The sequence below is a fragment of the Odontesthes bonariensis genome, chromosome 7 (assembly GCF_027942865.1).
Source record: "Odontesthes bonariensis isolate fOdoBon6 chromosome 7, fOdoBon6.hap1, whole genome shotgun sequence".
Taxonomy (NCBI): domain Eukaryota; kingdom Metazoa; phylum Chordata; class Actinopteri; order Atheriniformes; family Atherinopsidae; genus Odontesthes; species Odontesthes bonariensis.
In genome coordinates, this window is record NC_134512.1 from 24,563,010 (window position 1) to 24,577,009 (window position 14,000).

At 42.3% G+C, this 14,000-nt stretch overlaps 1 protein-coding gene across 2 annotated transcripts in view; it reads left to right on the top strand.

Annotated features, from left to right (window-relative positions):
- Window positions 1-691: 691 nt before the first annotated feature.
- Window positions 692-14,000, top strand: part of tmem117 (transmembrane protein 117) — a 48,426-nt gene continuing 35,117 nt past the window's right edge. Inside the window, exons 1-2 of one of the 2 annotated variants that reach the window (XM_075470266.1) lie at window positions 692-1,082; window positions 2,393-2,700. In XM_075470266.1, the coding sequence (XP_075326381.1) occupies window positions 2,421-2,700 (280 nt within the window). In that variant the 5' untranslated portion in view covers window positions 692-1,082; window positions 2,393-2,420. Of the gene's footprint in view, window positions 1,083-1,918; window positions 2,039-2,392; window positions 2,701-14,000 lie in introns of those variants that run through there. The other variant, XM_075470265.1, reaches the window with a different exon arrangement.

The window sequence follows — 14,000 nt, forward strand, 5'->3', positions numbered from 1 at the left end:
GGACAACATACCATATCACCATATCGACAGAATTCTTTAGCAGCCCGTGAGGCAGTGGAGCAACCCCAAACCATAACACTCCCACCACCGTGGCCCACATTTACATGTGGTTCACGTGACCTGCAACAAGCACGACTAATGTCACTGTGACCAAACAGTAACAAAAAACTAAACTTTTTGATCTGTCCAGAGCACATTTGTTCCAAATACTGTAGTCTATCCATTTGCTAATTGCATTTATGCTCTGGCGGTGTTCTATTTGAAGAAAAAAAAGGGCCTTTTCCTGCCATTTGTCCTGAAAAAAACTTGGAACATTTTCTCTCTGATTGTACAAAGGGTGCATTTTAACACACTTAGCTGCAGAATCTGTGAGGAGGTGACATACGTTTGGATCAGAAAGTCTGCTCTCAGATTAAATTTCCTCGATACGTTGGCAGTTGTTTAAAATCTACTCCAATTTTAAAATAATCCTTTTTTTTCCCCCTTTAATCTAGTGACAGACTTGGCATTCTTAATCAGACATGACTGAACTCTTTAGATGTTTGCCTGATGACACCATAGATTTAAATATGAAGACAAACATCAGTTTAAAAAAAAAAATAAATCTTTTTAAGTTTTCAGGTTTAATTTGAAAAGCGCGAACGGAAGTTGCACATTTGTACTGGCGCTAACTTTGCGCTGGTGAGTAAACGTGTTGGCTTCGCTGCGCTGCACTGATGTTAAAGCGTGCTGTGTGGAGCCAGCCGCGTCCATCCACGCTAAAGCAGCTGCATTAGCTCCCACTAACTGCACCGTAAAGGAGAGGACCGAACCACGGCCCGGCTGACCTGGCCCGGCCCGGCCCGGCCCGGTGTATGGATGGTCCGGCACAATGGCAGAGGATTTGGGGGAGCCTTTGTCGTACACAAACAACAGGTCGCATGGACAATCCCTGTAACCCCCCCCTCTCCCCACCGTATCATCTCGGCGTTTTGGATGATTAGGGCACCGCCGTCGGCTTGATGTGGCTGCAGAGCCGTGCGGGAGTTGGGCATCTCCTCCGGGCTGTCGACTGAGGTGGTGGGGGGAGCGGCGTGGAGCAGGTGCGTCGATGATGGAGATTTACCGCACATGTACTAATGATAGCGACTCTGTGCCAGGTGGGACTGGCACAGATCCCGGTAGTCGCACAGGGTGCACCTACGATTATGTTGTATAATCAGATATATCTGGTGAAGCTCGTAGCGTTATCTCTGTGACATGTAGGCTGGGTGATGGTGACATTTGGCGTCAACGCAGGAGACGCGCGCGCGTGTGGTCACACACACTGATCCTCTCAACACGGCAGCGTATTGAGAATTTGGAGAGACATCTGGAGAGAGATGACAAATGATGTTGCTCGTATTTCTAAAGTCATTGCAGCTTCATCAATAAATGACAACTGTTCTGTACAATGTATCACATCCCGGGCTGGTGTCTTCTTGCTGTGAGATATTTGCCAGTTCTCCTCCTTCCTATTTTCAAGTTACTATTTAGGGGCTCTGACTGGATCCAGCTTCATAAACCCGTCCTGCTGTGTGGGACACCCAACAGAGTAGGATCAGGTTCTCTGTCTCAGTGAAAGACAGCCCCGTCCTCTTAATTCTTACAGTGGGATAAAGCAAAAACTCCTGCTTCATACACCTGGATGAGCAGCTGCAACCTCTGTCAGTGAATTCATCAAATTAGTATCTTGCCTTTGATTGCAGTAAAATAAAAAATAAAAAATGCTGGTGAAATTTGATACCCATGGTCATGGATGTTCCGCTTTGGTTGTTTTATTTCTGGAGCGGTTGGGGAAATCCAGGCCGGTGACACAGCCGTATAGAATTGACAGGGGTGACATGCTCAAATGGTTCTTGGAAGGTGTTCCCGAGGAAAGTTTCAGCTGAAAGCTGTCACAGTCTTTTGAGGGAGACAGAGAGCTGGCGGGTTCAGAGGATAAGCCTATAAAAGCCTGCTTTATGCTGAGATTTGCAGCTTACAGCTGTATAGCACTTCAGGATTCCACCTTATCCAGGTATGACACCTCTTTCAGTCACTCACAAAGGATTTTAGACTTGCCACCAGTTGAAATAGTCTTCAAGCTGCTGAATATTGGCCATCAGATCAGGGTGTCTCTGTCACGTTTGTGTGATAATGTAACCATTGTGAGTCAAGCTGTTTACATTTCCAGTCAGAGTTGTGCTTTTTTGCCTTGTTGCTGAACTATCCGAGGTTGTCTGAGATGGGCGTAATCCCCGTCTACTCCAAACCTCAGCGATATTCAGACCTCTAATCCGAGCCGGAGGGATGTTTTTGCTTTAATCTTCCCTGCTGATCTGAGTGTAATTTAATCTGACTGAAAGAAGCACTTTCCCTCTGTCACTCCTAGGTGTAGTGTGGCCGGGGGGCTCAGCAGGATGGAAATAGATGCCCGTTTTCGCTACTACTTCCAGCACCCGTGGTCACGTCTCATCGTGGCCTACCTCGTCATCTTCTTCAACTTCCTCATCTTCGCCGAAGACCCCATCTCCCACAGTCAGACAGAAGCCCATATGATTGTGGTGGGCAACTGCTTCTCCTTCCTGTTCAACAAGTACCCAGGCCTTGGGTGGAACATCGGGAAAGTAATATGCTGGATACTGGCCATTATCACTGGCCTGTTAGCGGGGAAGTTTATATTCCACCGCCAGCTCTTTGGTAAGTCATGCGCACAGTAATGCAGTGGAATGTGCAGAGTAATGGCTCTTCTCTGGGAGGGAAACGTCCTCCTGAGCTGTTCTCTTGTTGTTGCTATTCATCAGTGAGCAGCACCTTGTGCTCTCAATTTGACTCTAGCTGTTGTGGATTGTCATGCAGCTAAAGAGGTTATTCTCACTCCATAATCAGTCTTGGCAGCTAGACTCATCTTGTTTATCACGATTTGTACTTTAGCACACATCATAAGCATCTCTTAAACTAATCTTTTGCTTCAGACATAGCAGTATCCAACGCAAGGAGTCACAACCACCTACCGCAATAGCGCTTTTTCACTGCAGGCATGTTGACATGCATATCACGGAAGAGAAGAAGAACACTTACACTGGTGTTGCGGGAGAGCAGCTCTGTTTGGCCCTGATGGGGCAGACGTAAGAAGACCACAAGCAAAAGTGCTACTCAGTTCTTTTCCGTTACATTTTCCTTTCTCATGAGCGCCCGGTGCTTACATTGTCCATCATAAATATAGTTCTATGAAATGAATGTTGCCCTGATGTCCAGCACATGAGTTGAACATTGCCCTCAATGCGGTTGCAGTGTCAGAATGCGGTGTGTAACATGTTCATTTATAAATGTGTACACTCGTACCTAAATAGTTGATCTGTTATTAATTTATATGAAAAAAACCAAAACTACGAGGTTTTGTATCGATTAACTGCATATGGTAAGCTTTTTGTAAACAAGGTAGATCCTCAATTCCAAAAGAAAAATCTGGCTGCGGTACGAAATGTAAATAGAAACAACAGGCAGCTACTTGTAAACCTCAGAAATCAGTATTATATCATAACGGTGTGTTAATAGAAAACCAGTTAAATGTTAAAAGTGAGACATTTCACCGTCTCATGAAAAGTACCCGTCTCAGAAAGGTTGGGAGAGGGCCACGTTTACCACTGTGTAGCATCCCCTCTTCTTTTAACAGCAGCCTGTAAACGTCTGAGAGCTGAGAGGACCAGTTGTTGGACCTTTGGGAGAAGTATGCTGTCCCATACTCGTCTGATATGACATTCCAGCTGCTCGACAGTACTGGGTCTTCTTTGTAATTTAGTAGTTTGTGTTTCATGACTGGCCAAATGTGGAATTTGTCATTTGGTGGAAAGGCCTGGACTGCAGCTGTATTCTTCTAATAGGAAGCCACACTGCTCTGATAAATGAAGGTTTTCTGAAACTTTTTCAGGGAGGCCTTCCCTGAAAAAGACGCCATCTGGATGGGAGCAAATGTTGCTCTAAAACTTGTAAATACCTTTCAGCACTGATGGTGCCTTTCCAGATGTGTAAGCCGCTTGTTCCACAAGGACTAAGGAAGCCTGATACCATCAGAGCTGCAGGCTTTTGAACCGACCACTGTTAACAAGCCAGACGATCCCTCTTTAACCTGCATTTGTGGATTGCACGGTGAACTGTTTTTTCCAGACAGTAAGCATCCAATATGAGACAAGAAAAAGAAACATTGCGTTAAGTCTTACCAAAAGTGGACTTTTAAAGTTCATGTGAACTTGCCTGTCGTCGTGCGAGTCTGACAAAATCGAGCTTCTCATAGCCAGAATAACACACCCATATTGTAAAGTTGGGGTTTGAATCCCTCCTGCATGTATACGCTCAGCTAACGCACTTTGTACACACTCCAAGGTTCCTTTTTTCCGTTTTTTTTTAAAATAAATTCTGTATATTAATAAATCAGATTTCCCTATAAAGCTACTATCATTAACATATTTTTCTGTTCCTTTTGTCAGATGGCTAAACGTGTGAGAAATTAAGACTAAAAAACAGCTCATTAAGACTTTGGGTCAGCTCGCGCTCACTTGAAGCATTTTGGAACTCGCTTCGCTCTGATAAAATCGTGATTTTTATGACCAAAATGACCAAAATTTGTGGTGATTTTGATTGTTTTTACGCGTATGACGATCTCCCACAGAAAAAGTTGGAAGCAGCAGAAAGTCATGACTGTTTTCTCATACAGCCCATTGTCACATTGTTAGACAGCTCAATAACTCTTTTTGCCTGAGTTAGGGAACCAATCACAGAACGGGGGGGGACGATGTCTATGCGCGACACCGAAGCTTGTGGAGTGTTAATCCAACATGGCAGCGGACACAACGTTACCGTTCGATGCAGCCTTAGAAAGTGTTTTAAGTAGCTTAGAACGCAAGTTTACTTTTAAAAAAAGAGCAACGTTTGGCTTTGAAAGATTTCATTGCCAAAAGGATGTATTCCCTCGTCGAATTTCTGTCGCTCTACATACGTCATTTGGTATAAGTGAGCATGGGAAGAACCAGACGCCATTTGATAGTCATTCGTAGCGCCCAATAAACGGCTCTAGGCATTCGTAAACCACGCCTCAAATACGAGAAAATGCACACCTAGTTCCCAGACCACCATCTCATCGAGATGTGGACGCGTCAGCCAGGCTACATATGCTTTCTATGTTGAATTGTAGATAAAATGTTGGTGTGAGATTTGCAAATCATTGTATTCTTTTCTCTTTTTTCTATGACCTAAAGGGAGAGGATTCTCTGCCACTGAAGAGACCTGAAGTTCCCGAAGGCCTCATCGAGGCTTTTCTGCCTTTACATAACATAACGCTGCAGTTATGCTAATCCCAGTGGCCATATGTGGGTCACTAAATAGTCTTTTTTATTTTCAAACCAGAGTTTCGTGTTGTCAGATGCATCAGCACTGACTGCGGCCACAGAATATACACAGATCAGCCGCAACATATAAACCAGTGACGGGTGAAGTAACTCTGCTAATCTTGGCATCTTGGTTTTGCAGGGAAAACCCCGACCCCGATGTCGGTCTAGCTTTCTCTGCTCAAATAGTGAACAGCGGCCTGTAAGGTTTCACCATTATATCACAGTTTAGAACTACAAACACTAGTAATAATAGATTAGTTGCATTTAACTGTTCCAATAGTCATGTCTCCAAACTAATAGTACTTAGTGGTATTTTGATTCGCTTACAAACGAATTCAATATTTGTCATTGTTGCAAAATACAAATAAGTTTTTCTGACTATGATAAGTTGAAAAGAGCAGCACGAAAACCTTCACCCCTATTTGCTACATATTTTTGCTCAGTACTCATGCTGCTCACTTCCCTCAACACTCACACCTCTGAAGTTCATTTCCTCCTCTTTGTCACCCACTTGCCAGTCTTCTCATCCTCTCGTAGGACCTCACTCTTGTCTTGTCTCTGTGTTGCTAGCTTGGCTAGTTTTTTTTCTCCCTCTCCTCTCAAAAAGGCCGTGACTCCAGCCTCACCAGTCCTTCACTTGTTTCAGCCCTGCTGCAGTTTGCCGTGGCTCCCATTGAACTCTGTTTCCTATTCGCTTCACATTTTTCACTCAGCCCCTGATATCACTGCTGCCAAGAGCGCGTGATGACACCATGATACTTTTAGCAAGCGCAGAACCGCCAGTTAGAGGAAAAAGTGGAACATGGCATCTGAGGGCGGTATTTTTTTCTGTGCTGAGCGGACAGCCTAATAATACCGGCTGCTCTATCTTCTCAAGTTGCAATCGTTTAATTGAATCAAGTGTCTCCCTACATAGGATCTGTGATAGTGTTTCAGTGTGTCTCTACCTTTGGGACAGGACCAAATGTGGAGCTGCATTGGCCATGTACGCTAACAGAGTCCTGTTTTGTCTTAGATTGAGACAGAGACTTGACAGGATGCATATTATTTTACATATATCAAACGCGGAGAAATTTGACTTTTCTTTTGAATTTAGTAAAAACAACAAGTCATCATAAGAATCATGAAACATAAATCTAAGGGTATAATCACTCGGACCATTGTCTTTTACGACCTCAATTCCAAAACAGTTGCGACACTTTTAAAAATGCATTTAAAAACTTGATAAAAAATTAACAAAATAGTTGATTAAGGGACTGCATGCAGCCCTTTTTTCGAGGTTGTAACTCAACCATCTACAGTTCCTCGCCAAACAACTCTTGTCTGTTTCAAGCACATTGTTCCAAAAGTTTGATCTTGACTCGGGCTGGGTAACGATTACAATTTTTAATCTAATTAATCACATGATTTCCCTGATTAATCACGATTAATCTCATTTGCACGTAAAATCCAAAAATGAATTTAAAAGTAGTGTATAGCTTTTAGCATTTAGTTTTATTTTAAATGTGCTGCCATATGAATGAAAGTGCCATAACATTTGTTGTGCAAACACACTTTTAACATCAGCATTTTTATGTAGAAGCCTCGCTCCACTGTCTGTTTCCTTGAATGACTTGCTGCTATCAATTGTGTGTTTTGCCTTTAAGTGATATTTTAGACTGGAACTACTACGATGAGAAGACAATTCAACTTGGCAGTGTTTACAGATGACTTTGGTTCTGTCGACTTCACGTCTGGAAGAACTTTAAAATGAAAATGGCAGAGTAAAAGTTCCGTACCCTTCTCCATGTTTGGTGGATCCGTCAATTACTTTCTTTTCCGGTTCCGCTGCAGACAGCAACAGAATTTTACAAAATAAAAGCCTGTGAGCAACAGACTTTTACAATAATAAAATAAATAATAAAACCTGCGCTAATGCGCAATAAAATATTTGTTGGAGTTAAATAATTAACGAGTTACCGCGATAATAACGAGTTAACTCACCCAGCCCTAGTCTTGACCTTTGCACACACTGACAATCGTTTGTCATTTTGATATTTACACCACTTGTAGATCATTTTTGTTTAGGCGAATGATGTGTTTGAACTAATTCAGAAACCTTTTTAAATCTCCTCTCAGACGTGAAGGATTCCATTTAATTTTTTTAGACTAGTGAGTTTCTCGGTTCTTGGTAGAACATCAGACCTACATGTCGCCGTTTCTCAATAACCAGAACTATCTTCAAGGAAATTAACCAGCAGAGTTTGTGTGGAGCGTTTTGAGATTTTACGGAAACGGAACAGAACATTCGTCTACTTGCGTTCTCATTTACATTGCCCAAAATTGTTGGCCCTTTTGGATCTGGAACGGTTGGATTAAGTTGGGTATGTACGGGGCAGTAAGAGTGCAAAATAACCTGCTGCCAGGTACAAATAATTTACTTCAACAAGCTGCCAAATATGGTGGCCTGTGCTTTTGTGTGTGGGCATGTGTAGTAGTAAATATGTGAGAGTGGAGATACTTTGTGGATCCATATGCGTGTGTTTGCCTGTCTTGATACTGCAATAGTTTAGAGGAGGAAGATAAGGGGAGAGACGCGGATAAAGAGGCTGATGTAGAGAGTTGCAGAGACGAGAGATAGGCTGTTTAACATTTCGGCACAGCGGTTATGTAATCACAAACCCAAGTAGGCTATTAGAGCTCCACTGTAGCACCATGGCCACTGTAAGGAGAAAAAAATGAACACAGTGAAATGAAGGTTTAAGCTTCTCGAAAGCTTTTTGTGGTCACAGTCTGTGCCAGTTGTGTTTTCTGTACTCAAATGTTTTCTGTTTGATTTCACTGCCTTACCTAAAGTACCTCTTTGAGCTCATACCGTGCACAGTTATGCCTCGTGTTACATCAATTTGTCCCAAACCTGCAAGTTGATTTTGTTTGTAAAAGGTGACTCATTCCCTGCATCACTGATCATTTATGATGGCCTAGAAAATCTTTCTCTGTGAGGAGCATCATTCTCTCTCTAATGTTTTCTTTGCTGTATTTCCCACAATATGTGATAAATCCCCTCGGAAACCTACACAAATTATTAATCCAATCGAGCACATTTTTTTTAATTGCAGTGATTTTTTTTTTTGTTTGTTTTGTATGTAGCTGTATAGATCTGACAGATGATATCCGTTTTCCCCCTTTCCACTATTGGAGAAAAAAATCAACTATGGTTGATGAATAACTTGTGACAGGTTATATGATTCAAGGAACAACCTGCTTCATTCAGTCACTTAAGGCAGTGTGTGCTCTCTAATCGAGTGGGTGCAGGGCAATGACTGCTGGTTAAGCAGAGGAAGACTGGCTGTCGTTATGCATTTATATTAAGTCTGAGGTCACACTGGTTTCGTGAGAAGTCTGTTTCATTCAAGCATGGTTCGTTTGCACGCAAACACGGATCAGATATGGCCAGCTTTCTAAATGTGTCGAGCCAAGACTGCTTTTAGTCTTTTAAGAACTAGGTTGAGGAAAAAGCAGCTACGTTACCGTGTCACAATTAAAGAATGTCCCATTTAAAAACTACCACACGGTTCCACATAAAAATGTCCTTTGAAATGAAAAAATTAGGCCTTAGTAGAATCAACAATAAACAAAAATATGAACACATTCACAGAAGGATTTCACAGATTCAAATCCTAATGGATGGATTTAAGACAAATTTAGAAAAAAAAAGTCATGGACTGAAGTCGGCAGATGCCAGTCTGTTTCATAGCGCACTGGTAAGTGATAGTGAAGGATTAAACCTCTGCTGTCAACATCCATAAGTGAATGAATGTATGACAGGTCAAGTGGTGCTAAAGATAGTCAAAACTATATTTATATATATATATATATATATATATATATATATATATATATATTCTACAAAAGACATTAAAGGGATCATTTGGCATTTTTGCAATTGACTCTTGGCGAGTTCAACCTTGATGACAAGCTCTTGGTCACCATCTTTAAGCTTTTAGCAGAATTTTGGTTGGATTTGTGACCACTCTTCTTTGCAAAATTGGAAGCGTTTTAAGAAAAGTCCACAATTCTTTGAAAGGCCTAAGGTCATGACTTTTGGATGGCCGTTCCAAAAGCGTAGTGTTTGCCTAATTTATTCATTCTACTGCCAGCCAGCCAGCCAGTCTGTGTTTGGGGTCATCGTCCTGTTGGCAAATCAAGGTTTCCAAACTTTATCCATATCTGGTTTCGACTTACTGAATATGTTTGTGTTTTTTTCCTCAATCTTCATTATTCCATCCACTTTGTGCAATCTAATACTTCTACTGGCAATGTAATAGTCCCAGAGCATGATGCTACCACCACCATGGTTTACAGTTAGTTTAGTCCATTGGATTGAATGGCTCACCTGAGGTACCTCTAACACGCCTGTGGTCACTGAGGCCAAACAGCTTATTCACATCTGATCTGGGTAAATAATAAAACAAGAAGTGGAAATAAGAAATAAGATAGATATTTAGACTATTTAGTGGGATTTAGATTACCTGTTAGATGGTAGAGATTAGGATGGAATTGGTGGTTGTCTATAAAAGGCTGTCAGTTAATACCAGTAGCTGCTACTATGAGCTGAGGCTACCTGAGGGATAGAGGTCTGTCTATGTGTGTCATGATGTCATTCGTTGGTTGTGGGTGAATAAACACCTGGCCGGTCCGCACCAAATCTCTGCCTCAAGCCTCCTGTTTGCTCCACAGGCCATCCTAACGATGGATGTCAAACACTGAACTGTGAAGGTAGTTTTTCATCAAATATAAGGTATAAAAAGCTGTCAAATAAAACAGATTTATGCGCTTTATTTTCCATAAAAGAGGCCTCAAACACAGTCCTTTTAGCGCAGCAATGCCACACTACATCAGTTAGCTATAAACCATGTGCCTTGTGAAAAGAGGAGAGCTATCCTGTTTGTGAGGGTCCTTATGGGCTATTCTTTTCTAAAGAAAGAGAAGAAGAGACCATGAGACATCAGCTAGCACGCTTTGGTGCGAGAAACAGCTCAGGTTGAGACACAGTGCAGTCAGGCTATGCCTGTGATCCCCTAAATGGTCCTTTGCAATAAATTATCATCTCACTCCCATAATGGAAAAGGTAAAACTGCTTATCTCTACCTTGGGCTCTAGATTAGCATAACATATTCACCTGTGTCTCTCCAAGGCTTTGCAAATTCTGGAAGATAAATTGAATTGTAATTTTTGAGTCATGTCCCACCTGGATTAGATCCTGCTGTACATGTTATAACAGACACTCATATTTAATCAAACTCTGACTGCTCTTCTCCACTCGGCTGACTCATCTGAGGCCCCGGATGCAGTGAAGAGCACAGAAAGAGGTGAAGGTGAAAGTATTGTGAAAACCTGCTTGCTTTGATCAGGACTGATGTGATTAGGGGATGTTTTGCGGTGCCCTGTGTTTGTGTGCGTGTGTGTTGCAGACAGTGAGCCATAGCGCCGGTTGCTCTGATGCTGAATTCTTCTCAACCCCTTTTCCCTGGTCCTGATTGTAGCCTACGGGATGCCATCTGGGTTCTGTCATATATCATTACTCTGGAAAGCAATGACTGTGGTGGCTTATGTATAGCCGTCTGTTCCTGGGGATTGAAGCAGGGTGAGTGTTTGAGGGAGTAAATGTGTGACTGGCACAATTGTGTGGGATGTTTCGATTGTCCACGCCTTTCTTTTAGAGGATGTGTTGCAGCTGCGGGTGAATAAACGTCTCTGCCACGGGTGCATACTTGTTCTAAAACGGTTAGTTTTTGTTTGTAGTTACAAAAAAATGACTCAACAGTAACTGATAATACTTTTGAGCTGTTGAAGATGCAGGTGTACTGACAGATGCAGAGAACCATCACCTACAGTCGTGATCTATCGATGACAACAGTTTGATAGACAATGCATTTCATGGACTGTTTTTACAGACAGCACTTTGTGGTGTTTGCAGCATTACTCACTGTCAGAGATGTAAGGAAATTGTCCTGCCTGCGTCGGGCCTATGTACAAATTTAAAGGTCAGCAGTAGCACCTGTTTTTTCAGCCATTTCTTGTCGCTGTGAGAGCTGCAGGGAAGAGAAAAAGCACGCCGACTGTGAATATAGGAAGTGGAAGCAGAGCGCTGCACACTGTTAGTCCCTGGCATTAAGCTCTTTTGAAATCCCAGTCATTCTGAAAGTATCTGCAATGAAACAGGGAATGGTGCAATTGTCGGGTATTGCAACACCTCCCCGGTATCAATATATATCATGCAATATCAATCTGCTGACCGCCCATTGTGTTTTATTATCTTTCAGCTCTATAGTAATGCCCACCCATTACTGTTGCTTTTCTACCCATCAGCCGCGGCTATTCAGAGACAACACGGGAGGCCGGACAGCCTCTCCCATTCTCTGGTGAAATTGCTACATCTTCAATGTTAAATTGACGATAAAACAGTTATTCACAAAACACAAGATATGCCCAATACTGCATTTACTTTCATAACTACAACATGTTGTCCTGTAGCTTAATGAAGGGATTTGTTCTGAAATCGCCGCCGTTCACTGAGGAAATCATGTTATGAAGCCGCCACTAACAGCCAGGCTTCCGAGCCGAGGGCTGCCCGGCTTCAGGAGGGGGCGGGAGAGTCAAGTTTTTTTCTACAATTCTAGGTCACATTGGCTAAATCGACAAAAACTCATCACTTCCGAGGCTGCCCGGCGCCTCTGGGGGTAGATTAGACGTGGGCGTGTCAATATGAGCGGCTGTGTTGTGATGATTGGAGTTAGTGTTTGTCCATCATGAGAGATGTTGTGGCAGCCGAATTTTTAAGCGGGGAGAAGCACGCTGGAACTTCAGTCCCAAAGCGGATACGAAAGAGACTGGTTGTCTGTGAAAGTGCTGTCGGAGTTTCACTCATTTCCCATCGTTTCCATTTCCATCCTCACATCCTATGCTCCATCAAACTCTAAGTATTCATTATGACAGGGAAAAATGCTGATCCAGCCACAGATCCAGCCATTTACAGGCCTTAGATTCGATCATACTTGATTTTGGCCTTGCTGTGTGAATTTTCAAAGTCTATACCTTCTTTCTGTGTATTTGCTGGGCATACTTGTCATACTAGACACAGCTATGTTATAACTAATTCTTTTTAACTTTGCTATCTTCTGCTTTGGGATGGCACGAGCCACTACAACCCTGAACGCGTAATATGGGCTTCCCCTGTTTTAGAAGTCAGCAGCCGCCACTGCTACCCATCATATCAGAGTAATGAGGGAATTGTATAGAAGCGTTGCATATGGTTCCCCCAAGTGGCCCAAATGCCGACTAATGTCAGCAGAAGTGCAGTTTAGCTCGTATACTCTGGAGAGATAAGAAGCTCAAAAAGATATTGAGGCACTGTCATTGTCAAAGATTGATTAAAAATAGACGAACAGAGCGGATGAGTCGAAGTCAGTGAGCGATGGTTTTAAGAGCAAGCAAATAAAGGAGTTTTGTCAGAAATTTTAGTCTGGAACCCAGTCATAAATAACTAAATGAAATCATCTACCAGGGCACTTACTGGAACAGCCACGTTGGCACAGCAGCCAACTCTGTGTCTCAGCTCTTCCCGCTGCAGCGTCTCTGTGGAGGGAGTTTTGTTGTCGCTCTGCACCTTTGATTTATTATCCAGACTCTTAGTTACAGAGGAGACCAGCTCTGGGGACACAGTCATATTTCGAACTACCAACACACCCCACCCCGGCGATGCTGCAGCTCAGTCAATGTGTGATATGATGAATGCTTATGGAAGTGCCTTTATACTAGGATCCAGATAGAGACGAGGCCAAAGCTCATTGCACTGTGGGTTTTCTTTTCGGGATTAGTGCTGGAGTGTTATTAGGGTGCAGGGAATCCAAAGAAGATGCAGTAGTTGCTGAAATCGAAAGTAGATAAAGCTGCGTGCACAAATAGTTTGCATAATGTGATGGTGGCATTAACTGTGACCAAACGTGAGCCATGTTTTGGTTTTCAAGGCTCCCTATTTACCTTCCATTTTGGTATTAATCACGTTTTCTGTTGAAAATCCCTCATTTACTGCACTTCATTCAATATGTTTGAGCAGCATGTTGATAAGGCTTGAACAGCTGTTACTTCGTCCCTGCACAGGTGCAAATAACTAATAACAATAACCTGTGCTTTTCTTCATATTTGATTCATATCATTTAAACTTATGAAAATTTAATTCAGGATTCTTCTAACTTTGCTCACCACTGTTGAGGCTATTGTCATCAGTAGAGAGCATCGCACATATTTTCTCTTCAGAATATAGCACAGCGTAATAAATACCCACTGATGTTGTGGTTTGCATAAAAAGAACAAAAAAAATCTTTCTCTAGGCTCCACTCTGGAACTGACTCTTTTAATTTTAAACTAATTTAATATCTTGCAAAATGTAGCGATGGTTTAAAATTTTGTACACAGTTAGCAGAGCCCGTTCCATGCTGCTGAGGAAGGAGAATTAGTGAATCCCTTAGTGAACCACCTCCATTTTTTCTATTTAAGCAACCATTTTAAACTCAGATTCACTTTTAGATCAGCTTTTTTTAGTATGGAAATACCTAAAGTGAATGTGAATTG